General features: G+C 36.9%; 1 protein-coding gene across 1 annotated transcript in view; it reads left to right on the top strand.

The window, feature by feature from the left end:
* SYCP2L (synaptonemal complex protein 2 like) overlaps positions 1-27276 on the top strand; it is a 109343-nt gene that overhangs the window by 36151 nt on the left and 45916 nt on the right. The window contains exons 20-24 of the mRNA XM_055322654.1: positions 3893-4038; positions 5836-5875; positions 6436-6533; positions 7269-7326; positions 7420-7501. Coding sequence (XP_055178629.1) covers positions 3893-4038; positions 5836-5875; positions 6436-6533; positions 7269-7326; positions 7420-7501 — 424 coding nt within the window. The remainder of the gene's footprint in view (positions 1-3892; positions 4039-5835; positions 5876-6435; positions 6534-7268; positions 7327-7419; positions 7502-27276) is intronic.

Genomic DNA, 27276 nt, shown 5'->3' with positions numbered 1-27276 from the left:
GGGAGTGGGAGGGGTAGGAGTAGGGGATGAATAGGGGGCAGTGGATGTAGGAATGGGAAAGAATCTGTTGGCACTGTGCTTATGCCAAAGGGCAGGGAAGAGAAATGGTGCCAGCCAGCTCCTTTGTTCCCAGAGAGGTATCTCCATGAACACTGCCTTTCAGGAACACACTCTGAGAAGAATTTCCCTCCTCTGGGCTCTGGGCATTTTTCAGATTGCTCTTTCCATGCTACCTGCCCCCCCCCCCCCCTTGTTTTCCTGCCTCTCTCCAGAAGCAATCCATGCCCTCGGGGCTCTATCCCAGCCAAGCCCACTGACCTTCAAAACTCTAGACTTTAAGCTGTGCTGGTTGCATGACCTCGCAAAATTCAGCCTATCTCACTTTCCAAGCCAGTGACTTTAGGGGAAATGGCCTCCTTGGATGCTCCCTTATGTATTATTCCTGTGTGCTCCTCTCTCTTGCCCTTCATAAGACCATGGATCCCTCTCTTCCCCTCCAAAGCACAAGGATCCATGTCTCCCCTAAACCATCCCTCCCTGTTTCCTACCTTCTTCAGTGTGATCTCTTCTTCCCCTTCATTGTGGAGTTTGTTCTGTCCATCTTCAGGCTGACTTGGGGACGGTATTGAGGATGATTGGATAGTTATCTAGTTGTGTTTGTGGGGTGAGACAAGCCTAAGGTCCTCCTATTCCACCACCATCTTTTGTCAGCAGTGTGTGTTCATAACCTCATTCCTCAGATCCTGGAGGAAGTACCCAGTGCTCCTCTAGGGGCCACACGAGGAGGTCACAGCAGAGTGCAGACAGAGCAAGTCTTTGTTTGAAGATCTATTTTGTCAAAAAGAAGTACTGCTACCCCAGCTTTCTTTTCACATTCATTTGTGTGATAAGTGCTTTTCTACCCCTTCACTTTTAATCTGCATGTGTCCTTAGGTCTAAAACGAATCTCTTGTAGGCAGCATATAGATGGGTCTTGCTGTTTTATCCATTCTGTCGCCCTCTTTTTGATTGGAGTGTTTAGTCCATTTACATTCAAAGTAATCACTGATAGGTATGTACTTATTGTGATTTTGTTGCTTGTTTTACGGTGGTTTATGTAGTTCTGTGTTCCCTTCTTCCTCTTTTCTCTCACAGTTTGCTGGCTTTTTTGAAGCATATGCTTGGATTCCTTTCTCTTTTTTTATAAATCTATTATTGGGTTTCAATTTGTGGTTACCATTAGGTTTATAACATCGTATGCATATAGTAAAGGTAATGGTTACTTATGTTTGAATCCATTCTTTACTCCTCTCCCCTCCTTGTTTTAGGGATATGGCGTCATACTTAACATCCATTTGTTTTGTGAATCTCTTGACTGGTTTTTATAGATGTACTTGATTTTACTAATTTAGTGTTTCCCACTTTTCTTACTCTTACTTATGGTCTTTCCTTTCACTCAGTCCTTAACATTTCTTGTAGGGCTGTTTTAGTGGTCATGTATTTCTTTAACTTTTGTTTCTGGGAAATTCTTTTATCTCTATCTACTCTGAATGATAGCCTTGCTGGATGGAGTATTTTTGGTTGAAAGATTTTTCTTTTAGCACTTTGAATACATCATGCCACTTTCTCTGGCCTGCAGAGTTTCTGCTGAAAAATCAGCTGATAGCCTTATGGGGTTTCCTTTGTAACTGTTTCCCCTTGCTGCTTTTAAAATTCTCTTTATCACCAATTTTTGCCATTTTAATTATGTATCTTGTTGTGGACCTCCTTGGGTTGATTTTGTCAGTGACTCTATACCTCTTGGCTCCAGATATGTTTCCTTCCCCAGATTAGGGAAATTTTTAGCAATATTTCTTCAAATAGATTTTGTGCCCCCTTTTCTCTTTTCTCTTTATGGGATCCCTATAATGTGAATGTTGTTACACTTGGTGGTATTGCTGAGTTCCTTTAGTCTATTTCATTTTTTACTATTTTTTTTTATCTCCTGTTCAGCTTGATTGCTTTCCATTACTCAGTTGTCCAGGTCACTTTTCTATTCTGCTTCTTTTAGCCTACTATTTATTCCATATAGTGTATTTTTCACTTCAGTTACTGAGGTCTTCATCTCCAATTGGTTGTATTCTTTTTGTTGATGGTCTCACTGAGGTCTTCCACTCTTTTCTCAAATCCTGGGAGTATCTTTATGATCATTACTTTATCTTTTCTATCAGGAATATTACTTATCTGTTGCATTTAGCTCTTTTGCTATAATCTTATTCTTTCATATGAGACCTATTCCTCTGTAACCTCATTTTGTCTAACTCTCTGTGTCCATTTCTCTGTGTTAGGAAAGTAACTGTGTTTCCTGCTCTGGAAAGTAGTGGCCTTATGAAGAAGAGGTCCTGCAGTGCAATGCCCCCCGTTCACGAGAATCTGATATTTCCCGAGTATCCCCTTTATTTGTCACCTTTGTCCTATTATTGTGGCTAAGCCTTCAGTCCAGGTGTCTGCAGTGGCTCTCAGTGCCTGCTGTGGCAGAGTTTGATCCCTGTGTTTTTAGTGGGCCTATCTGAGGCCATCTTGGCCTTGAGTTGAGTCAGACCAGGGGTTTGTAAAATGGCCTAGTACCAAACTGCAGGGCACTTTCCCCATATTTTCCTTTTCATAAGAAGCCTTTACTGGTGGGTGGGCCTGTAGTCAGACTAGATGTCTGTTTCTCACCCCCATCATGGGTGGCCCCACAGTGGGATTGACATATGTGGTTATCTTTCTCTTTCCCTAGAGCAGGAGTCATTTTGGACTGGTGGTGGTTCCTGTTGAGGCTGCTTGCACACTGCCAGACTTGTGATACCTCCTTGTGTGGGGTCCAGCCAAAGGAATATTGGAGTGAGCAGGTCTGTGGGAGAATGCAAGGGTGGGATGTGTGGTACCATTGAGTCAGCCACACATTTAAAATTTTATAGTAGCCTCATAAAAAGGTAAAAAATAGATTAATTTCAACATATATTGTATTCCACCCAATATGTCCTAAATATTAACATTTTAACATATCACTATAAAAAGTGAGATACTCGGCCTTCTCTTTTTATTGTGAAGTCTTCACAAACTGGTTGATGTGTTTATGCTTATCGCGCATGTAAGTTTGCACTAACCATGTTTTAGGTGTTGAGTGGCCACAGATCCAGACCCAAGTGTGTCTCACTCTTTCTTCTTCTCTTCATTCTCCTCAATTTGTGACCTTTAGTTTTGCTTGTTCTCTCAGGCAGTTTACTCTTTTTTTTTTTTCTTCTCCTGCTACTTGTGACTCAGCTTGTAGTTACTATGGCTTATCCTTGAACTCCTTGTGAATTTTGGTCTAAACTATTTTCCAAAACCAATTGCTTTTTGTCAGTAGAGAGTTGATCTCCTGGTAGGAGGCCCTCAAGGAGGTTGTCGTCTGAGATACAGGTGCTTCCTCCTTAAGTGGAGTCTATTGAAATTAAGGAAGATTATTCCATTTTTGCATATGGGGAATAGTGAATTTTATTTTGAGTTTTTAGGAGTGAGATCTGAAAGAATGAGAATGAGTGTTGTGTTTAATGAGTAATGTGTTTAAGTGTAAAATACCTGCTGCAGGTGAAAGTGTTGTATTAAAATACTCTTTAAAATTCAGATTGCATTCAAGAAGTCAAAACCATCTCCATTGCTTTGCTGCTAAAGTAAGTTACTTCTATCTTTGCAAGATCAACCACATAGTCATATTGTATTTGTATAAACACTCAACAATGTGCATCTAAAAATAATTTCAAAGTAACTTTATTTAATACAGTTTCTTTTCAGCTTATTGCAGAAAAATCTGAACTGCTGACAAATATCTCAGTGCAGTTATTTATACTTACTGAAAAATTTTAAGATTCTTTATGTTGATATGCATTTGTATAACTTTTTTTGTTAGAAACAGAAAATATGAAGATCCTCATCATTTTCCTCAAGAAGCCTATTAATGTTGGCAACAAAGAAGTGATGAAAATAGAAATCCATTTTGATTTGCAATTCAACATATCACAGACTTCCATTAAAGCTTTAGGAGAAGACAAACAGGTGGCAGATTTAGTTCTTCTTGAGTATTTGAAAATGTTTTAGCATGTTTTCCTGTCTCTAACTTCCTTGTTGGATTTTGATGTGAAACTTTGCTCAAGTGGATAGCTTGATCTTTGGAATAGCATCTAATGAGAGTTGAGAAATCTGGGTTCTAATATCAGTTCTTTTTCATATATCATTGCCTTATGTAGGTTCCAAAGCCTCTTTGTGCCTCTAAATGCTTTATTCCATTTATTATGAACAGTTGAAAACTTTCTAGGATAACATAACCACCTCACCACATTCTTGCTGAAGGTTTTTTTTTTTTTTTCTGAAGTTTTAAGGATACTTGCTGTGGGTTTCTTACCATTTCCTCCTCTCCCTCCACCCCCTCCCCACTGTGACCCTTGAGAATTGAGGAGATTCACTAGAAATAGCCTCTCTTAGGGAGTTTTTTCTGAAGTTATGTCTCCTGGTCTTAGGGTGAAATGGTCTGTGCCTCAGTATCACTGACTATAATGACTATAATGTCCTGATATATATATAAGAGCACAGTGCCTTCCTCTATCACGTACAGCAAACAAAGCCAAAGACATCTGTGACAAAAAGATCTAAGATACTGTGGTAGTGGCCATTAGAAGGTTGAACTCTAAGAGGTCAGAGACCTGAGGGAGGAAGCTGAGGGCAACTTTTGGCCTTGAGTTTTATATGAAGACATCTTAGATACTGTAAAGCCATTTTATATACTCTACCGTGGTAGAGCTTCCAAAGACTCACCTCATGAAAAGATCATTTCATGGATGAGAAGTAGAGTAGAATCAATCACTTAATAAAAAAAAATACCTCTTGTATCATGTTACATATTAATTGGCCCAACATTCATGCTGTATGGGCTGAAGCCCCTCCCCTGGGAGGAGGGCCTCCAGCTCCTCACCAAGAGGGTTCTTGGCTTCGTGGGGCAAAGAATTTCAGAGCAAGCCATTTGAGAAGGGGACAAAGATTTATTAAGTCTAGAAGTAAGAAAGGAGCTACTTCACAGACAAGCGAGTGGTCTCCCCTCCCAGATGAGGAAGAGGACCCCAATCTGCCCCTGACAAAAGTTTTGTGTTTTTTAAATTTGGGCTTATCATTTATGCTGGGCAGAAGTTTTCCCATTTTCTTTGGGAGCAATTTTAAGAATGGCTTCTTCGCCTTTTACTGTCAGAGGGAGTGGAGTCCTCCATGAGTCAGACTTTATGATTCTTTATGACCTGCTGACTTTAGGTTAAGACGTCAGCCTAAAACAAAAATGGCCTTATTTTGCTGAACTTGTCTCCTGAGCCTCCCTGTCTGCCTCAACACTCTAAATCTGCCTTTACTCAATGAAAACCATCAGAATAATATGCCTTTCCACATCTCCCCAAATGAATAAAATGTTTCGGGGGTAGAATTGAGGTTTGCATGTGATTAAGCTGGGGGACTGTGAGGCCCTTGTGAGGAAGGAGTAGGGCTGAAAGGAACTCGCTGGGGACTCCTCCCATGGGGCTGTCTAAGAGTGAAGCAAGAGTTGGAAGTTAACAAGGGGTCAGACTTGGGTCAGAAGGAGAGGCTGTGAGGACAGGAAGATGGAGTGAGTGAGAGCAGGGAGGTGGTCAGCCAGAGCTAGTTCTGGAGGGAAGGGGGTAGGAGGTGGAAACATTAACATTATCCTTCAAAGGAGGACAAATGGAAGACTAACTTCTAATTTGTTTGCTATGTTCTGAGTGTTAAGTTTTCTTTAACCAAAATTTTAAGAGTTTACCCTTTTCAAAGTCATGCGGATATTGGCTTGTATTTCAGATGTTGCCCCATCAGACAAGAAGCTTCTCAGAACTTTCTGGTAAGCTGGAAACGTTCTGGTAAGGTTTTATCATTGTTTTTGAAGGGAATTCAGAGGGGTGCCTGGGTGCCTCAGTGGTTGATTTGGCTCAGGTCGCGATCCCGGGGTCCTGGGCTAAAATCTTACTTGGAAGAGGTCATTGAAACCCTGTGGTCCTGTAAGAGTAATAAATACACTATTATATCTAGAGAACGAAGTTGCTGGCCGCCAAGAATCATTTTCCCTACCTGATACATTGTCTTGTGGATCAATTGGAAATGACAAGGGAGAAAAAAATAATAGGTGTGGCTGGAGGCAGAAGATGAGGGCGTGGAAGGGCCTGGCTACCCACAAAGCTGACCCTGCACAGATCCCTTACCTATCAGGAGACATCCAAAGTTGTTCCTCAAAGAGCCCAAAGATTTCAGACGGGAGATTTGATGCAGGATGTAATTACCAGCTTTTATCAGTAGATGGTGATGTACTTGCAGCATGTGGTCCCAGGAAGAGCAATTGGAGAATGAGTTCACCATGGTCCTGGTTATTGTTACCAGTGTTAATGCTCTTTTCTCTATGTATAGACCAAACAGAGGACTCCACCAGGCTGGCAGAGTTAATGAGTGCCGGAAATGACCACAGCCCAATAACTCTCCCCTTAAATGACCAGCCTGAGCCTGTCGTGAGTACGGGATGCTGGGTACAAGATTCTGAACTGTGTCCACCAGGATGCTGGCAGGTGGACGCCACCTCTCCTGGCTTATAGTCTATTTTTTTTCCCCTGCCCAACTATTTCTCCATTTTTTGGGCCATCATCTCCTTTAGATTACTTTTGCCTGACAAGTTTATGTGTTCTCTTCTTTCACACAACTTGGCTTTTCCATGGATCGTGTGACTTGGCTGGCTCTGCCTCATTCCCTCACTTGGAATCCTGGAGAACAAGACAGAAGGAAAAGAATCTAATGTTTGGAGTCAGATCTGGTTTTCACTTACTAGATATAGGAATTTGGGAAAATTAATATCACTGGGTCTGAGGCTTCTCATCTGTAGAATGGGGGTGATAGCTGGTTCATATTGTAGCCCTCTTAGATACTATATGTGCATTTTGTTTTTAATCCTGATATACTGCTTGGCATATGCACGTCCTCAGACAAGTCCTCACTTTCTTCTACTTAATCACATGGACCTTATACAGAATGATAGTGTTTTTGGTGCTGAGAAATCATCTCCTGAGGGCAGACATCAATTTTTTGGAATAGCCAACGGCCATCAGGAGCCAATTCTAATGAATAAAAAGCCTGGTATCTTAGTATTTAGCAGAAATGCTGAAATGCTTTTCTTTGGAAATGGAAAATAAAACTCCAAAATAATTTTAAAAGAGGGACTTCAAAGTCACCATAATTTTTTTTTTCTACAGCAAACAAATACAGCAGATAGTTCACCTGAAAAATTGATACTGGATGACCTACAACAAGGTAAACTTTTTAAAAAAATCTATTGTAAGACTTGAGTAGTATGTTTACTTGGGAAGCTCAACAATTTTTGTTTTTAATTTTCATGACTGGAAGTCACTTCAGAACATGAACATTCTTCAGATTTACAAGAACCGTCAGTAAGAAGTCCGAATCCTAAATTAAATGACAAATCTAGGTATGAAATTTTGAAAATTAATAAACCATGTTGATTGCTGTTAATATGACTGGTTAGTGTATAAATCAAATGTCTGGACTTTCCATCTTTTGTGCATCTGGCCACACCCCACATGAGGAGAGAACATTGCATACAGTTTTCTGTAGAATGATTTGAGCAGTGCTGGGATGTTCTCCTGACCTGTAGATTTCTACCATTATACCCCCAGTGATCTGTGGGGTGATGTATTTTTCCCTAACCAGGAAACATGTATCACCTGGCATTAATTTCCTGCGTTTCTGTGGAGGCCTATGAAGAATAGGTCATAGGACAAGTAATTTTTTATAGCTTTATTGAAAGAGACAATTGGAATAAAATGTACATAGTTAAAGCATGCAATTTGAGTGTTGACATGTGTCTACACCTAGGCCATCAGCACAGTCGAGATAATGAACATATCCATCATCTCCAAGATGCTCTTGCCCCTTTGAAATCCTTTTCTCCTGCCTTTTCTCTCATCCACCTGCCCCTTACAATCACGGATTTGCTTTTTGCCACGATAGATGGGTTTGCAGTTAAAAAAAATCTGATATAAATGGGATAAAAGAATATGCACTTTTTTCTACCAGCTTCGTTCACTCAGCATAATTATTTTAAGATTTATCCATATTGTGTGTATCAATAGTTAATTCTTCTGTATTGCCAAGTAAATACTTCCTTCATGGATATACCACAACTTGTTGAACCATTCACCCGTCGATGGTTATTTGAGTTCCCAGTTTTTTGTTATAAGTAAAGCACTTGAGATCGTGTATAAGTCTTGGTATGGATGCATATTTTCTCTTGAGTAAATACATAGAAGTGGAATGACTGGATCATTGTTGGTATACATTTAACTTCCCCCAAGCCTCCAAAACAAAAACACTGCCAAAAGTTTTTCTAAAGTAGTTAAATTATTTAACATTCCCACCAACAGTCGTTGAGAGTTCTAGTTGCTCACATTCTTACTACTACTTGCTAATGTTAGCCTTTCTAATCTTAGCCATGCCAGTGAAAGTATAGTGATATTTCATTGTGGTTTTTATTTGCATTTCTGTAACGACTAATGGTGTTGAGCATCCTTTCATGTGTTTATTTAATATCATTCTACATCTTCAAATCTTTCACTATTAAAGATGGATTATTCGCTTTAAGAGTTCTTTATTCTACACACAAGTCCTTTATTAGATATGTTTTACATGTATTTTCTCCCTGTCTTTGGCTTACTTTTTATTTATTTATTTATTTTTTAAGATTTATTTATTCATGAGAGACAGGCAGAGACACAGGCAGAGGGAGAAGCAGGCTCCATGCAGGGAGCCTGACGTGGGACTCGATCCTGGGACTCCAGGATCAGGTCTTGGGCCAAAGGCAGGTGCTAAACTGCTGAGCCACCCAGGGATCCCCATTTTTGTCTTTTTTTTTTTTTGCTTTCATGCTTATTTTTGTTAGACACCTAATATCCTTTACTAAATGCATTCAATTCCATATATTACTCAGTCTTCACTATATCCCTAAGAAATGTATTATTTTTACCTCCATTTGCTAAAGAAGGACATGAGGACAACAGAACTTACTCAAGGATGTATCCCTAGAAAACATTGGTTTAATTTTAACAGTGTCTTTTAAAAATAAAAGTTCTTAATTTTTATTAAGCTCAAGTGATTTGTTTCCAATTGATTTTTTTTTTCGTTTATACTTTATACTTTTTTTTTGTGATGTGCTTAAGAAATCTTAGGCAATGGGATTCCTGGGTGGCTCAGCGGTTTAGCGCCTGCCTTCAGCCTGGGGCGTGATCCTGGAGTCCTGGGATCGAGTCCCACATCAGGCTCCCACGTGGAAGTCTGCTTCTCCCTCTGCCTGTGTCTCTGCTCCTCTCTCTCTCTCTCTCTCTCTCTCTCTCTCTCTCTCTCTCTCTCATGAATGAATAAATAAAATCTTAAAAAAAAAAAGAAAGCAATCTCAGGCAAAACTCATGATCAATTTCCCTACATTTCCTTTTTTTCCCCTACATTTTCTTCTAGGAGTTTTATAGTTTTAGATCTTATTTCAGTTATGGACCATTTTATGTTAATTTTTATATATTGTGTGAAGTAAGGGTTGAGGGTTTTTTTTTCCTTCTTTCTCTTCCCACCCTCCCTTCAATTTTCTTTCTTTCATATGGCTGTCCAATTATTTTAGATCATTTATTGCAACAACTATTTTTTCCTGTATTGAATTTTCCTGGAACCTTTGAAGAAATCAATTGATGATATGTATGTCGGTCTGTTTCTGGACCGTGTACATGCCCGCCTTGGAGATACTGCAAATTCAGTTCCAGATCATCACAATAAAGGGGATGTTGCAATAAAGCAAGTCAAATGAATTTTGGCTTCCCAAAAATACAGAGATTATGATTAATACAGAGATTATGATTACATTATTATTGTAATCTATTAAGTATGCAGTAGCATCCTGTTAGGCGCACTGTATATATATATTTTTTTGGTAGCAATAACCTATTTCTCACTGAGTTTTCAGTGAGTCATTACCTTTTTGCTGGTAGAGGCTCTTGCCTCCATGTTGATGGCTGCTGACTGGTCGGAGGGGTGGTTGCTGAAGTTGGGGTGACTGTGGCAATTTCTTCAGATAAGGCAACAAATGAGGTCTTCCATATTAATCGACACTTCCTTTCATGAACAATTTCTCTGTAGCATGAGATGCTCTTTAGTAGCAGTTTACTCCCAGTAAAACTTATCTCAAAGTTTGAGTCAATCCTCCCAAACCCTGCCTGCATTATTAAGTTTATGTGACATTCTAAGTCCTTTGTTGTCATCTCAACAATCTCCATAACATCTTCAACATGAGTAGATTCCATCTTGGAAAACCACTTTCTTTGCTCATCCATGAGAAGTCACACCTTATCTGTTCAAGTTTTGTCATGAGATTCCAACAGTTCAGCCCCATATTCAAGCCCCACTTCTAGTTCTCTTGCTATTTCCACCACATCTGCAGTTACTTCTCCACTAGAATCTTGAACCCTTCAAAGTTATCCATGAGGGTTGGAATCGACTTCTTCTAAACTCCTTTTAATGTTGTTATTTTAGCCTCTTCCCATGAATAATGAATGTTCTCACTGGCATCTAGTGAATGGTGAATCCTTTATAGAAGTTTTTCAGTGGACTTTTCCCAGATCCATCAGAGGAATCAATATCCATGACAGCCATAGCCTTATGAAATATATTCTTAAATAAGACCTGAAAGTCGAAATGACTCCTTGATCCATTGGCTGCAGAGTGAATTCTCTTAGAAGTCATGAAACAACATTCATCTTGCTGTTCATCTCCACCAGAGCTCTTGGGTGACCAGGTATATTGTCATGAACAGTTACATGTTGAAAGGAATCTTTTCAGGTCTCAATAGTGGCCATAAAATATTCAGTAAACCACGCTGTGAACAGATGTGTTGTCATCCACACTTTGTTTCATCCACTTTTTGACCACCTCTACCCGACCACCTTCCAACTTCCACCTCTGGTAACCACAAAACTGATGTTTTTTTCGCTATGAATTTGGTGTTGGTTTTTTGAAATACAATTAATATACAGTGTCCTGTTAGGTTCAGGAATACAATTTAATGATTCAACAATTCTATACATTTCTTAGTGCTCATCAAAATAAGTGTTTTCTTAGTCACCTTTATCTAAGGCATTCATCTCCCCACCTCCCTCCCTTCTGCCAACCACCAGTTTGTTTTTTATATTTAAGAGTCTGGCTTTTAGTCTCTTTCTTTGTTTCTTAAATTCAACATAGGAGTGAAATCATATGGTATTTGTGTTTCTCTGACTTCTTGCTCTTAGCATTGTACCCTCTAGGCCCACCCATTTTGTTACAAATGGCAGGGTTTTTTTTAATGGTTGGATAATACTCCAACCATAAAGTATACGTACTTTATACTTTAGGTATACACCATGTATACATGCTGTGGCACGTACATATACACCACATTTTCCTTATTCATCTATCAATGGACACTTGTGTTGCAGTTTTATGTTGGGCTTTTAAAAATTCCACATATAAGTAAAATCAAATAGTATTTGTCTTTGTCTGACTTATTTCACTTAGCATAATATCCTCAAGGTCCATCTATGTCATTGGGCATTGCAGGATTTGCATTTTTACGCACCACATCTTCTTTATCCATTCATCTGCCAATAGACAAGTTGTTTCCATAGCTTGGCTATTGTAAATAACATTACAGTGAACATGAGGATGCAGATATCTTTTCAACAGTGATTTAGTTCCCTTTGGATTTATACCCAGAAGTGGAATTGCTGATTCTTTAAATTTTGAGGAACCTCCATGCTAACTGTTTAACTTTCCATAGTGGCTGTGCAATTTACATTTCCACTAATAGTGCACCAGAGTTTTCTTTCTTCCACATCCTCACCAACACTTGTACTCTCTTGTCTTTTTGGTAGGAATTCTAACAGGTATGGGGTAATACCTCATTGTGGTTTTGATTTTTACTTCCCTGATATTAACCCCTTATTAAAATATGACTTGCAAATACGCCCCCCCTTTCTGCAAGTTGCATCTTTATTTTGTTAATTTTTTCTTCTGTGCAGTCCCAGTTTTAAAATTTTTGCTTTTGTTGCTTTTGGTGTTAACATATAAAAAATTGTTGGAATCTTGGAAAAATTGTTCCAAGACCAATGTCAAGAAGCTTTGTCCCAGTGCTTTTTTTCCCCTAGGAGATAATGGTCTCAAGTCTTATGTTTAAGTCATTAATCCATTTGAGTTAATATTTGTGAGTATTGTGAGAGTGATCCCATGTAACTCTTTTGCATGTGGTTATCCAATTTTCCTGCATCACTTGTTAAAGAGACTATTTCCCCATCAAGTGTTCCTGGCTCCCTTGTCAAATATTAGTTGACCAAATATGTCAGAATTACCTCTGGCAATCTTTATTCTGAAAACTATTTTGTATGATGTTAATATGGCCACTACTGCTTTCTTTTTATTAGTGTAAGTATGGCATATTTTTCCCCATCATTTTACTTTTAACCTTTTTGGGTCTATATATTTAAGGTAGGTTTATGACAGGCAGCATTTGGTTTTGCTTTGCTATATATCTCAATATGATAGTCTCTGTTCTTTATTGGGATATTTAGACCATTTATATTTTATATGATTATTGATATGATTGCATTTATATATATCATATTATTTTGTTAATTGCTTTCTATTTGTCATGTCTGTTTTTTGTTCCACTTTTCCTTTTTCTGTTGTGTTTTGGATAAATGGAACATATTTTATGGCCCAATTTTATCTCCTTTGTCAGTTTATCTGGTATAACTCTGGATTTTTTGGTGGTTACTTTATGATCTCTCTCTCTCTCTCTCATACATACGTATGTGTGTGTGTGTGTGTGTGTGTGTGTGTATGTTTAACTTACCATCCTTGACCTTCAGATAACATTGTATTGCTTTACACATAAGCCCTTAAACACAACTCCAAGTTTTTGCTACTTTTACCATACAATTTACTTTTACATTTGTTGTTAGCCTCTAATTTTATTATTGCTTTTAAAAATAATTATAATTTTAAAACACTTTAGAAATAACAAAACTTACATTGCCTTACCACATATTTACCATTTCTACTGCCCTATCCTTTGTACAGATATAAATTTTCATCTGCTATCATTTTGCTTTGCATGAAAGATTTAATATTCTATGGAGATTTATTAGTGATTAATTCTTACAACTTTTACATTTCTGATAAAGTCTGTTTCAACTTTTTGAAAGCTGTTTTCACTGGGTATAGAGTTCTGGGCTAACAGGTCCCTCCCCCGCACCATTAATTTAAAGATCTTGCTTCATTGACTTCTCACTTGATTATTTCTAATGATACGTTTGGTTTTCTTTAAAGATTTTATTTATTTATTCATAAGAGACACATAGAGGCAGAGACATACAGAGGGAGAAGCAGGCTCCCTGCAGGGAACCTGGGACCATATCCCAGGACCCTGGAATCACGACCTGAGCCAAAGGCTGATGTTCAACCACAGAGCTATCCCGGTGCCCTGAGAAGTCTATTTCTTATATTTGTTCCCTTATATGTAAGGTGACTTTTTTCCTTAAGAGTGCTTCTCAGACTTTGTTTTTGTTAAAATTTTAAGCTATTTGATTGTAATGAGACTTGATATAGTTTTGGCTTTTTTTTTTTTTTTTGAGCTAAGGGGTTATTGAACTTCTTAGAAATGTTGGTTTTTAGATTTTATTAAATGTGGAAAATTTGAGGATTGCCTGGGTGTCTCAGTAGGCTAAACATCCGTCTTTTGGCTTAGATCATGATCCCAGGGTCCTGGGATCAGCTCCCACATTGGACACCCTGCTAGCAGGGAGCCTGCTTTCCGATTCCTGCTGCTGCTCCCTCTGCTTGTGTGCATGCATGCATTCTCTCTCTATATATATAAAATATTTTTTAAAAATTTTAAAGAGAAAATTTCAGCCACTATTTCTTCAAAAATTTATTAGTCTTTCCCTCTTTTCCTCCTGAAGTTTCCAATTATACGTATATTGTATGTGTATAACAGATTTTTTCCTGTTTTAGATAATTTTTACTGTCATATCTTCGAGTTTACCAATTTTTTCTTCTACAGTTTCCAACTGTTCTTAATCCCATTCAGTGTACTTGTCACTTCTGAGATTGTTTTTCATTTCTAGTGGTCCTTTTTGAAGTTTTCATCTTTAATGCCTTAACATCTTCAAGCTATCCTCAATCTTCTTCACTTTATGGAATACAGTTATCATAACTGTTTTAATATACTTGTCTGTTCTATCTCTTGTGACATTTTTTATTTCAATTGATTGTTTTTTTCCTTTTCATGATGCATGTTTTTCTGCTTTTTTGCATGCCTAGTAAGTTTTGACAATAAAATTGGTGAGTTTCTACCTGGTTAGTAATTGGATATTTGTGTATTCCAGTAAATTCCTTGTACTTTGTTCTGGGATGTGGCTTAAGTGTTGTAAAGCCAAGTGATCCTTTTGAGGTTTACTTGTAAGCCTTGTTAGGTGAGAATAAAGCAGGCTTTAATTTAGGGATAATTTTTCCCCACCACTGATGCAATATTCTTGTGAATACTATACCTAATGCTCCATGAGTTAAAAGGTTTCTCCATGACTAATAAAAACACAAACTATTCCCAGTCCCTTGAGTTCTGGGGATTGTTTTGTTGTCTTTCTTTGAAATTGTTCTTTTCCCAGCCTCAGGTAGTCTTATATGCATGATTGGTACTTCTATTAGTCAGGGCTTTCCAAGGAAATGGAACCAATATGATGAATATATAGGAAGAGAATTATTATGGGGAATTAGCTCACATAATTGTGAAAGTTGAGAAGTCCTGCATCTGCCATCTGCAAGCCAGAGGCCCAGGAAAGTCAGTGGTGTAATTGCAACTACAAGAGTCCAAAGGAGGCCTGAGAATCACGTAAATGATTTGATTTGTGTTCCAGCCACTTACTAACCACACATTACTTAACACTTGTGAATTCAGTTTTCTCATCTGTAAAGTGGAACAATTAAATGAGAGGCTTTATATATTTAGCATAGTGCCTGGGTTTTAGTAAGTGTTCAGTGAATGGTACCTTATATTTGATAAGGGAAATCTGCAATACAGTAATATTAATACCTGCTTCATGGGGTTGTAAATAATTAAAAGAATTAAGACCTGTGAAGGGCTTAGAACAGTGTTTGCTCTATATGGAGTCAGCAATAAATGTTAGCTATTATTATTGTTACTATTGTTATTAGTACATATGATAGCTTATTACTGTGTACGCTCTTCTGAAGATTTCCTGTGATGACCAGGGTTAGCCACATTTTTGCTCACAGGTGTTTAGTGACTTCCTAGTTTTCAGGTGATGCCACTGTTGAACTGTGAACCAGGTGGAACAGGCTGTAAGTTCTGAAAGTACAATGGGAGATATTTAGAATATCAGGTTCAAAGGTGACCATTCAGAATGCAAGCTGATTTTTTTATTCTTTAAATATTTATATTTAATTGAGAGAGAGAGTGCGAGAGCGCTCATAGGGAAAGGGAGGAGGAGAAGCAGACTTCCTGCTGAGCAGGAACCTGACTCAGGGACTTGATCAACGGTCCTGATCCCAAGTGCTCCACTGATTTTTTTTCCCTTTTTAACCAAAAATTTCATCTAACTGAAACAAAAAATATTTAATGATTCTGTTACACTTGATAGAAGAAAGGCTCCCTGTGGCTCAAGGACAATGCTTAGCTAACATGGGATTTTGGAAGCAGAAGACCCTTTCTTTGGAGAATCCTGGCAAAGCAGTTGTGAGACTACAATCAGTATCCTTATGTGTACATATTCTTTTCTGTTTGAGGCTTTGACACAAAAAACGTTGTTGATGTTCGTAGGAGTTCTAGGTTACCTGGCCAGCCGTGAACCATGGCTGTTGCTAGTTCATCATTGATGTGACAATAAGGAAAGAGTTTAGCCTTCCCAGACAAGATATATATTCCTGTCAATGGGACTTCATATCACCAACCCTAGTCTATTACTTATCAGCCCTTATAAAAGCTTTATGGGATGTTTGTTGAGAGTAGGAGAAAAGAAATATTAAAGAATGTTTCAATATATTCATCCAGAATTTTTTGAGTACCTAGCATATGGTAGCAACTAAAGCTGTAGTTCTCAAACTTTTTGTTTCAAGATCTTTTTTACACTCTTAAAAAATTAGAGGAACCAGAGAGCTCTTGTTTATGTGGGGGTTATATTGATGTTGTGACTATATGGAAATCTTTAAATGTGATATTTAAAAATACTTTATTAGTTCATATAGTTCATAGAGATAATGAAACTATTGCATGTCAACATAAATAACACTTTTGTGAAAAAGAACTAAAATTTTAATGAGAAGACTTGTATTGATTTACATATTTTCAAATATCTTTCATATCTGGCTTAATAGAAAACAGCTGGTTTCTTATATCTGCTTCTGTGTTCAGTTTGGTACTCTGAGGTGTCATTAAGTATATAATGAAAATCCAACCTTGCCACAGGTATGTTACAGGAAAGGAGAATAGTACCTTCATAGCCTTTTGAGAAAATTGTGAGTATTCTTATTTGAAATTATATCAAAATTTAACAAGTAGTAATTTCAGAAGTTAGTTGCACTGAGAAATCTGAAGTGATATCCATGAACTTTTTAATTCAAATGTAATTAACATACAGTGTTAGTTTCAGGTGTTACAACATAATTCAGCAATTCTATACATTACTCTGCATTCATCACAATAAGTGTACTCTTAATCTCCATTACCTATTTCACCCATCTTCCAATTCAGCTCCCCTCTGGCAACTACCAGTTTGTTCTCTGTATTTAAGAGTCTAGTCTGTTATCTTTTTTTTTCTTTGTATCTTAAGTTCCACAGGTGAATAAAATCATATGGTATTTGTCTTTCTCTGACTTATTTCATTTAGCATTATACTCTCTAGCTCTATCTTGTTGCAAATGGCAAGATTTTATTCTTTTTTATGGCTGAGTAGTATTCTGTTGTATAGATATATATGACAACTTCTTTTATCCATTTGTCTACTGATGGATGTGGGTTACTTCCATTATTTGGCTATTATAAATAATGCTGCAATAAACCTAAATCTTTTAGAATTAGCATTTGCATTTTCTTTGGGCAAATGCCCAGTAGTGGAATTTCTGGATCATTTAATAATTTTATTTTTAATTTTTTGAGGAACTTCCATACTGTTTTCCACAGTGACTGCACCAGTTTGAATTTCCGCCAGCAGTGCAGGAAGGGTTCCTTTCTCTCTACATCCTCACCAACAATTGTTTCTTGTGTTTTTCATTTTATGCTTTCATTCTGACAAGCGTAAGGTTTTGATTTGCATTTACCTGATGATGAATGATGTTGAGCATCTTTTCATGTGACCTTTGGTCATCTATATCTTGCCTTGGAAAAATGTCTATTCAGGTCCTCTGCCAATTTTTTTATCAGATTATTTGGGGGTTTTTGGTGTTGTGTAAGTTCTTTACACATTTCAAATATTAACCCCTTATTAGAAACATCATTTGGAAATATCTCCCATTCAGTATGTTACCTTTTTGTTTTATTAATGGTTTCTGTCACTGTGCAAAAGCTTTTTTTTATATAGTCCCAATAGTTTAATTTTGCTTTTTTTTTTTTTTTGTCTAAGAGAAATATCTAGAAAAATGTTTCTATGGCTGATGTCAAAGTACTGCCTATGTTTTCTTCTAAGAATTTTATAGTTTCAGGTCTCACATTTAGGTCTTCAATGTCTTCAGGTTTATTTTTGTTTATGGTGTTAAGTTTCATTCTTTTGCATATAGGTGTTCAGTTTTCCCAAAATCATTTATTAAGAAACCATCTTTTTTCCATTGTATATTCTTGCCTTCTTTGTTGTAGATTAATTGACCACAAAAGCATGGGTTTATTTTTGAACTCTCTGTCTTTGATCTAGATCTCTACTTGTGTGTCAATACCATACTGTTTTGATTACTATTACTTTGTAGCATATCTTGAAATCTGGGATTGTGATATCTCCGGTGTTCTTCTTTTTCAAAATAGCTTTGGCTATTTGGGGTCTTTTGTGTTTTCTTTTCTTTAATTTTTATTTATTTATGATAGTTACACACACACACAGAGAGGGAGAGAGGCAGAGACATAGGCAGAGGGAGAAGCAGACTCCATGCACCAGGAGCCCGACGTGGGATTCGATCCCGGGACTCCAGGATCGCGCCCTGGGCCAAAGGCAGGCGCCAAACCACTGCGCCACCCAGGGATCCCCTCTTTTGTGTTTTCATACGCATTTTAGGATGCTGTTAGTATTTTTATAGGGATTTCATTGAATCCATGGATTATTTGGTGTGGTATGGACATCTTAACAGTATTGGTTCTCCCAATCCATGAGCTTGGAATACCTTTACATTTGTTTCTGTCATCATTGTTTTATAGTTCTCAGAGTACAAGTCTTTAACCTCCTTAAGTTTATTCCTGGGTATTATATTTTTTCTTTGCAGTTATAAGTGGGGTTCTTAAGTTATCTTTCTGCTACTTCATTATTAGTGTATAGAAATACAACATATTTTTGTATATTAATTTTGTATCCTGTGACCTTACTGAATTCATTTCTCAGTTCTAGTAGTTTTTTGTTAGTCTTTAAAGTTTTCTACATATAATAACCTGTCATCTGTAAATAGTAAAAGTTTTACTCTTCCCTACCAATTTGGATATCTTTTATTTCTTGTCTGATTGCCATGGCTAGGATTTCTATTAATACATTGAATAGACGTGGTAAGAAGGGACATCCTTGTCTTGTTCCTGGTTTTGGGAAAAGTTCCTGGTTTTTCACCATTGAGTATGTTAGTTGTGGGCTTTTCATATGTGACCTTTATTATGTTCAGGTATTTACCCTCTAACCTACTTAAATATTTTGATCATGAATGGATATTGGATTTTATCAAATGCATTTTCTGATTCCGTTGATAGGATCATATGGTTTTTATCTGAAAGGAATGTGATGTATTATGTTGATTTGTAAATATTGTAAATATTTGTAAACATTTGTAAATATTGAACCACCCTCGCAGCCCTGGAATAAATCCCACTTGATCATGGTGAATGATTTTTTTAATGTGTTGTTGGATTCAATTTGCTAATATTTTGTTAAAGATTTTCACACCTATGTTCATCAGAGCTATTGGCCTGTAGTTTTCCTTTTTTGTATTGTCTTTCGTTTTTATCTGGCTTTGGTACCAGGCTAATATTTGACTTGTGGCATGCATTTGGAATCTTTTACTCCTCTTTTATCTTTGGAAATAGTTTGAGAAAAATCACTATTATCTGAACTTTAAATGTTTGTAGAATTCACCTATGAAGCCATCTGGTCCCAGACTTTTGTTTGTTGGTACTGTTTTTTTTTTTTTTTGTTTTGTTTTGCTTTGTTTTTATATGACTGGTTTAATTTCATTGTTAGTAATCAGCCTGTTCAAATTTCAATTTCTTCCTGATTCAGTTTTAGGTTATATGTTTCTAAGAAGTTATCTATCATCCAGTTTGTTGGCATATGATTTTTCATAATATTCTCATACTCCTTTGTATTTCTGTAGTGTTATTTATTTTTGATTTTTGAATTCTGTTTCTCTTTTTATTTTCTTTTCTGTTTTTGATGAGTTCTGGCTAAAGGTTCATCAATTTTGTTGATCTTTTCAAAGAATCAGCTCCTGGTTTCATTGATCTGTTCTATTGTTGTTTTTTTTTTTCTGTCTCTATTTCATTTATTTCTGCTTTAATTATTATTTCCTTCCCTTTGTTGATTTTGGGCTATGTTCATCTTTAGCTCTTATAGTGTAAGGTTAGATTGAGATTTTTTTCTTATTTTTTGAGGTATTTCTATAATCTTCACTCTTGGACAGCTTTTTCTGCATCTTAAAGATTTTGGACTGTTGCGTTTTCATTTTCATTTGCCTCCATGTATTTTTTTTATTTCCTTTCACTTTTCAGTTTCATTGTCTAGTGGGTTTTTATTTAACCTCCATGTATTAATATTCTTTCCAGATTTTTTCTTGTTATTGATTTCTAGTTTCATATCATTGTAGTGGGAAAAGATGCATAATGATTTCACCCTTTCTGAATTTGTTGAGACTTGTTTTATGGCTTAACGTGTGATCTATTCTCAAGAATATTCTATGTGCACTTGAAAAGAAGTGCAATCTACAGTTTTAGGATAGAATGTTCTGAATATATATATATATATATATATATATATATATATATATATATATATATATTTGATCTGCTGCAGTATGTCACTCAAAGCTACCATTTCCTTGTTGATTTTCTATCTGGTTGATCTACCCATTAATGTTAGTGGTATGTTAAAGTCCTGTACTATTATTGAATTACCATTGTTGTTTTCCTTTATGGTTGTTATAAGCTACTTTGTGTATTTGAGTGCTCCTATGTTGAGTATTTATATAAATATTCATAATTATTTTATCTTCTTGTTGGATTGTTCCCTTTGTCATCAAGTAGTGTCCTTTATCGTCCCTTGTTATAGCCTGTTTTACAGTCTATTTGTCTGAAATGAGTATTGCTACCCTAGCTGTGTTTTCATTTCCATTTGCATGATGTTTCTTTGTCTCTTCTCTGATTCTGCATGTGTCTTTAGGTCTGAAGTGAGTCTCTTATAGGCAACATATGACTGGATTGTGTTTTACCCATTCAATTACCTTGTGTCTTTTAATGGAAGCTTTTAGTCCACTTATATTCAAATTATTGATAATTATGTACTTATTGCCATTTCATTACTTATTTTATGGTCGTTTTGTAGTTCTCTTGTGTTCCTTTCTTCTCTTGTGGTTTGATGGCTTTCTTTAGTGACATGCTTGAATTCCGTTCTCTATTTTTAGTATATCTATTACAGGTTTTTAATTTTAGGTACCATTAGGTTTATATATAACATCCTGTGCAAATAGTGGTCTATATTAAGTTCATGGCCACTTAAGTTTTAATGCATTTTAAAAGCACTAAATTTTTACTTCCTCTCCATGGTTTTTGTTTTGTTTGGATTTATTAGAGAAGGCAAGAGAGAGAGAGAGAAGGGGAGGGCAGGGGAGGGGAGGGGTGGGGTGGGACGGGACAGAGGGAGAGAATCTTTAAGCAGACTTCTTGCTGAGTGCAGAGCCTGTTGGCAGGGCTTGATCTCACAACGCATAAATCATGACCTGAGCTGAAACCATGAGTTGGATGCTCTGTCAACTGAGCCATCCAGGTGCCCCTAAACCATCCCCTTTAATTATTGTATCTTGATGTGGGCCTTCTTGGGCTGTTTTTATTGGTGTTTCTCTGTGCCTTTTGTATCTAGATGTCTATTTCCTTCCTAAACTCAGGGAAGTATTTTTTCATCTATGATTTGTTCAAACAAATTTTCTGCCCCCTTTTCTCTCTCTTCCTTCTGAGATCCCTATAATGCAAATGCTATTAAACTTGATCATGCCTCTAAGTTCCCTTAACCTATTCTCACTTTTTATTTTTCTTTTGGTTAGCCAGCTTGATTGCTTTCCATTACTCTGTCTTCTAGTCCACTAATCTGTTCTCTTTTTAAAAAGATTTTATTTGAGAGAGAGACTGTGAGTGAGCACACACAAGCAGGGGAGAGGGGCTTAAGGGAGAGGAAGAAAGAGACTCCCCACTGAGAAGGAAGCCCAACTCAGGGCTCAATCCTAGGACCCTGAGATCATGATTTGAGCCAAAGGCAGACACTTAACTGACTGAGCCATCCAGGCCCTTCACTGATCTATTCTGCTTTCTCTAGTCTACTATTCCACATAGTATATTTTAATTTCAGTTGGATTCTTCATCTTTGATTGGTTCCTTTTTATTTTCTCTTTATTAGAGGTTTCTTTGATGTAAGATGGCCATGAATGGGCCAATCATAAGAGTCTGTTAGCAGGTACCGATCATAACTGACCCAAATGTAGGCGGGGGGGGGGGTTAATATAAAAAGAAAATAAGAGCTTAAAGGAAACAAATCTAACACCATTTTCATTTCTTCACAAACCCAAGGGCAACTTTCTAGCCCATTCTGACCATATGTGTGCAAATATCAACTATAGCATCTCGTTAAGAATTTGGGTCCCTGGGTAAAAGTACTTGGAGTCAAATCTTTGCTTTATGTGTAGCTTTGGACACAGTACTAATCACTCCAGACCTCGGTGTCTTCATCTGTAATATGGGATAATAGCAGGACCCCTCTCTTAGTATTGTTGAGAAGACATAACAGGATCACACCCATAAAGTGCTTGTTACAAGTTTATGTCACATTTGCACGGCAGGTGAAAATTCTCTTTCCTGTAAATGCTCCCTGATTCTTTCAAGTTGTTTAATTTTTATTAAAATGTAAGTGACATACCACATTGATATGCAAATATTGAATCACTCTTCCATCCCAGGAATAAAATCTACTTACTTGTGGTGTATGCTTATTTCTAATGTTTTGTTGGATTTGGTTTGCTAATAATCTGTTCAGGATTTTTACATCTATATTCATGAGAGATATTAGACTGTAGTTCTCTTTTTCGTGGTATCTTTATCTGGTTTTGGGAGAAGGGTGAAATTGGCCTCATAGAATGAATTTGGAAATTTTCCTTCCTTTTCCATTTTTGGAATAGTTTAAAGGTAGGAATTAACTCCTCTCTTTTTTTTCTTTTTAAGATTTTATTTATTTATTCTTGAGAGACACAGAGAGAGAGGCAGAGACACAGGTAGAGGGAGAAGCAGGCTCCCCGCAAAGAGCCCAATGCAGGACTCAAACCCGGATCCCAGGATCATGCCTTGAGCTGAAGGCAGACGCTCAACTGCTGAGCCACCCAGGTGTCCCAGAAATTAACTCCTCTTTAAATGCTTGGTAGATTTTGCCTGTGAAGCTGTCTGTCTGGTCTTGGACTTTTTTTTGGAGAGGGAGTGTGGGGGGCATGTTTTGGATTACTGATGCAATTTCATTGCTGGTGATTGATCTGTTCAAATTTTCTATTCCTGCTTTAGTTTTGGTAGATTGTTTCTAGGAATTTATCCATTTCTTCTAGGTTGTCCAATTTGTTAGCATACAGGTTTTCATAATATTCTCTTATAATTGTATTTCTAGGGTGTCAGTTGTTATTTCTCCTCTTTCATTAGCAATTTGGCTTGTGTCCCCCTCCCTCCTTAATGAGTCTTGCTAGAGTTTATGAACTTTATTGATCTTTTTGAAGAAGTTCTTCTGGTATCATAGATCTGTTCTATTGTTGGTTGTTGTCGTTTAGTTTCTATATCATTTATTTCTGCCCTAACCTTTATTATTTTCTTCTTTCTGCTGGGCTTGGGCTTTGCTGCTTCTTTTTCTATCTCCTTTAGGTGTAAGGTTGGGTCATTTATTTGAGATTTTTCTTCTTGGGATAGGCATGTATTGCCAAAAACTTTCCTCTTAGGACACTTTGGCTGCATCCCATAGATTCTGGAGAGCAAGGTTTCCGTTTTCACTTGGTTTCATGTAATTTTCTATTTCTTTTTTGATTTCTTGGTTGAGCCATTCGTTGTTTAGTAGCATGTTATTTAACCTCCATGTATTTGTGTTCTTTCCAGACTTTTTCTTGTGATTGATTTCTAGTTTCATACCACTGTGGTCAGAGAAGCTGCATGGTAGAACTTTTTTTCTTTTTTAAAATTTGTTGAGATTTGTTTTGTGGTCTAATACATGATCTGTTCTGGCAAATGTTCCATAAGCACTTAAAGAGTATGAATTCTGTTTTAGGATGGAGTGTTCTGAATATGTCTGTTAAATCCATCTGGTCCAGTGTGTGGAAATCTGTTGCATTTCTATACAATAATAATGAAGCTAGAGAAATAAGAAAACAATCTCATTGACATTTGCACCAAAACCAATAAGATATTGGGGTGCCTGGGTAGTTGAGGTGTCTGCCTTTGGCTCAGGTCATGATCCCAGGGTCCTGGGATCGAGCCCCACTTCGGGCTCCCTGCTCAATGGGGAGCTTGCTTCTCCCTCTCACTGTCCCTCCCTGCCACTCATGTTCTCTCTCTCCCCTCTCAAATCTTTTTAAGAAAGCAATAAGATATTTAGAAGTAAACTTAACCAAAGAGGTGAAAAACCTATACTCAAAAAAAACCAAATCATTAGTGAAAGAAATTAAAGATGAAGAAAAAAAAAGGAAGGACATTATATGATCATGGGTTGGAAGAAGAAATATTTTTACGTGACTGTATTAACCAAAACAATCTACAGATTTAATACAATCCCTTTCAAAATGCCAACGGCATTTTTCACAGAACTAGAAGAATCCTAAAATTTGTATGGAACCACAAAAGACTGTAAATAGGCAGAGCAGTCTTGAAAAAGAAAAAAACTGGAGGAGGTAGCACAATTCCAGATTTCAGTTTATGTTATAAAACAGTAGTAATCAAAATAATATGGTACTGGTATAAAAATATCCACAGATTAATGGAATAGAACAACACCCAGAAATAAATCCACAATTATGTGGTCAATTAATCTTTGACAAAGGAGAAGTGAATATACAGTGGGAAAAAGTCTCCTCAACAAATGGTGTTGGGAAAACTGGATGGGCAGCCACATGTAAAAGAATGAAACTGGACCACTTTCTTTGACCGTATAGAAAAATAAATTCATAACAGATTCAACTATAAAAATCATATATAACTATAAAAATCAACTATAAAAATCCTAGAAGACAGTACAGGCACTAATCTGACAGTGGCCATAGCAACATTTTTTTAGATGTGTCTCTGGAGACAAGAGAAATAAAAGCAAAAATAAACTATTGGGACTATAGCAAAATCAAAAGCTTCTGCACAGTGAAGGAAACCAACAAAACTAAAAAGCAACTTATGGAATGGAAGGAGATATTTGCAAATGACCTATCTGACCTATTAGTGTCCAAAATGTATAAAGAACTGATAAAAGCTCAACACTCAAAAAAAAACCAAATAATCCAATTAAAAAATGGGCAGAAGGTATAAACAGACATTTCTCCAAAGACAGCATCCAGATGGCAAATAAACACATGACAAGATGCTTATCATCACTCATCACCAGGGAAACACAAGTCAAAACTACAATGAGGTATCACCTCACACCTGTCAGCATAGCTAAAATAAAAAAACAGAAGACACAGCAAATGTTGACAAGGATGTGGAGAAGAAGGAACCCTCTTGCACTGCTGGTGGGAATGCTAAATGGTGCAGCCATTGTGGAAAACCGTATAGAGGAGCCTCAAAATGCTAAAAATAGAACTACCCAGGATCCAGCAATAGCACTATTGGGTGTTTACTCCCAAAATATAAAAACACCAATTCAAAGGGATATATGCACCCCTATGTTTATAACAACATTATTTATAATAAACTATGGAAGCAGCCCAAGTGTCCATCAATTATGAGTTAATAATTTTCAGATAATTATATTTTTTTAAAGTTTTAAAATATACAACATAAAATTATCTCAACCATTTCTAAGTAGCACTGAGTACATTACATTGCTGTGCAATCATCCCCACTAGTCAATCCACAGGACTTTCATATTGCAAAACTGAAACTCTTTACCCATTGTTTTGTGTAGTTGACATACAACATTAGTTTCAGGTGTACAACATAGTGATTCAATAATTACATGCATTACAAAATGTTCACCATGAGTGTACTCATCTGTCACCGTACAAAATTATTACAATATTTTTTACTATTTCCTGTGCTGTACTTTTTATCCCCATGATTGACTTTATAACTAGGAGGTTGTACCTTTTCATCTTCTTTACCTATTTTGCCTCCCCCTGCCCCCCAACCAAATACCAATTTGTTGCTGTATTTGGGAGGCTGTTTTGTTATTTTCCATTCCACATAGGAGTGAAATCATATAGTATTTCTGTTTCTTTGATTTATTTCACTTAGAATACTCTCTGGGTCCATCTGTATTGTCACAAATGGCAAGATTCCATCATTTTATGGCTGAGTAATATACATCTTTATCCTTTTATCAGTGGACATTTGGATTGCTTCTATATCTTAGCTATCATAAATAATGCTGCAATAAACATAGGGGCACATGTATCTTTCAAATTAGTGTTTTTGTTTTATTCAGGTGAATACCCAGAAGTGGAATTGCTGGATTGTATGGTATTTCTTTTTTTAATTTTTTGAGGAAACTCCATACTGTTTTCCATAGTGGTTGCATCAATTTATATTCCCAACTTCTCTCTACATCCTCACTAACCCTTGTTATTTCTTGTTGAGTCTGGCCATTCTGACAGGTGTGAGATGATATCTCATTGTTTTGATTTGCATTTCCCTGATGATTAGTGATGGTCATCTGTATGTCATCTTTGGGAAAATGTCTGTTCAGGTCCTCTACCCATTTTATAATTGTCTTTTTGGTGTTGACTTATATGAGTTCTTTATATATTTTGATTATTGACTCCTTATCAGATAAATCAGCTGCAGATACCTTCGCTCATTAAGTCAATTGTCTTTTCCTTTTGTTGATGGTTTTATTTGCTGTGCAGAAGCTTTTTTTAAAGATTTTTATTTATTTATTCATGATAGAAAGAGAGGCAGACACAGGCAGAGGGAGAAGCAGGCTCCATCCAGGGAGCCAGACATGGAACTTGATTCCGGGTCTCCAGGATCATACCCTGGGCTGAAGGTGGCGCCAAACCGCTGGGCCATCAGAGCTGCCCTGTGCAGAGCTTTTTATTTAGATGTAGTCCCAATGGTTTGTTTTTGCTTCCCCCCCTCCCCCTTGCTTAAGGAGACAGATCAAGAAAAATATTGCTATAGCCAGCGTCAAATAGTTTACTGCCTATGTTTCCTTCTAGGGGCTTTATGGTTTCAGGTCTTCTATTTATGTCTTTATTCTATTTGAGTTTCTTTTTGATGGCATAAGAAAGTGGTCCAGTTTCATTGTTTTGCATATAGCTGTCCAGGTTTCCCAACACCATTTATTGAAGAGACTGTCTTTTCCCCATAGTATGTTCTTTTCTCCTTTGCTGTAGATTGACCATGTTAAGTCTGGGTTTATTTCTGGACTGTCTGTTCCCTTGATGTATGTGTGTATTTGTGTGCCAGTACCATACTGTTTTGATTACTACAGCTGTGTAGTATAAAATCTGGGCTTGTGATACCTCTATTTTTCTTCTTAGTTCTCA

Source organism: Nyctereutes procyonoides, unplaced genomic scaffold (genome assembly GCF_905146905.1).
Source record: "Nyctereutes procyonoides isolate TBG_1078 unplaced genomic scaffold, NYPRO_anot_genome, whole genome shotgun sequence".
Lineage (NCBI taxonomy): Eukaryota > Metazoa > Chordata > Mammalia > Carnivora > Canidae > Nyctereutes > Nyctereutes procyonoides.
Note: the sequence above shows the minus strand (reverse complement) of the source record. Positions and strands in the feature narration are given on the sequence as shown.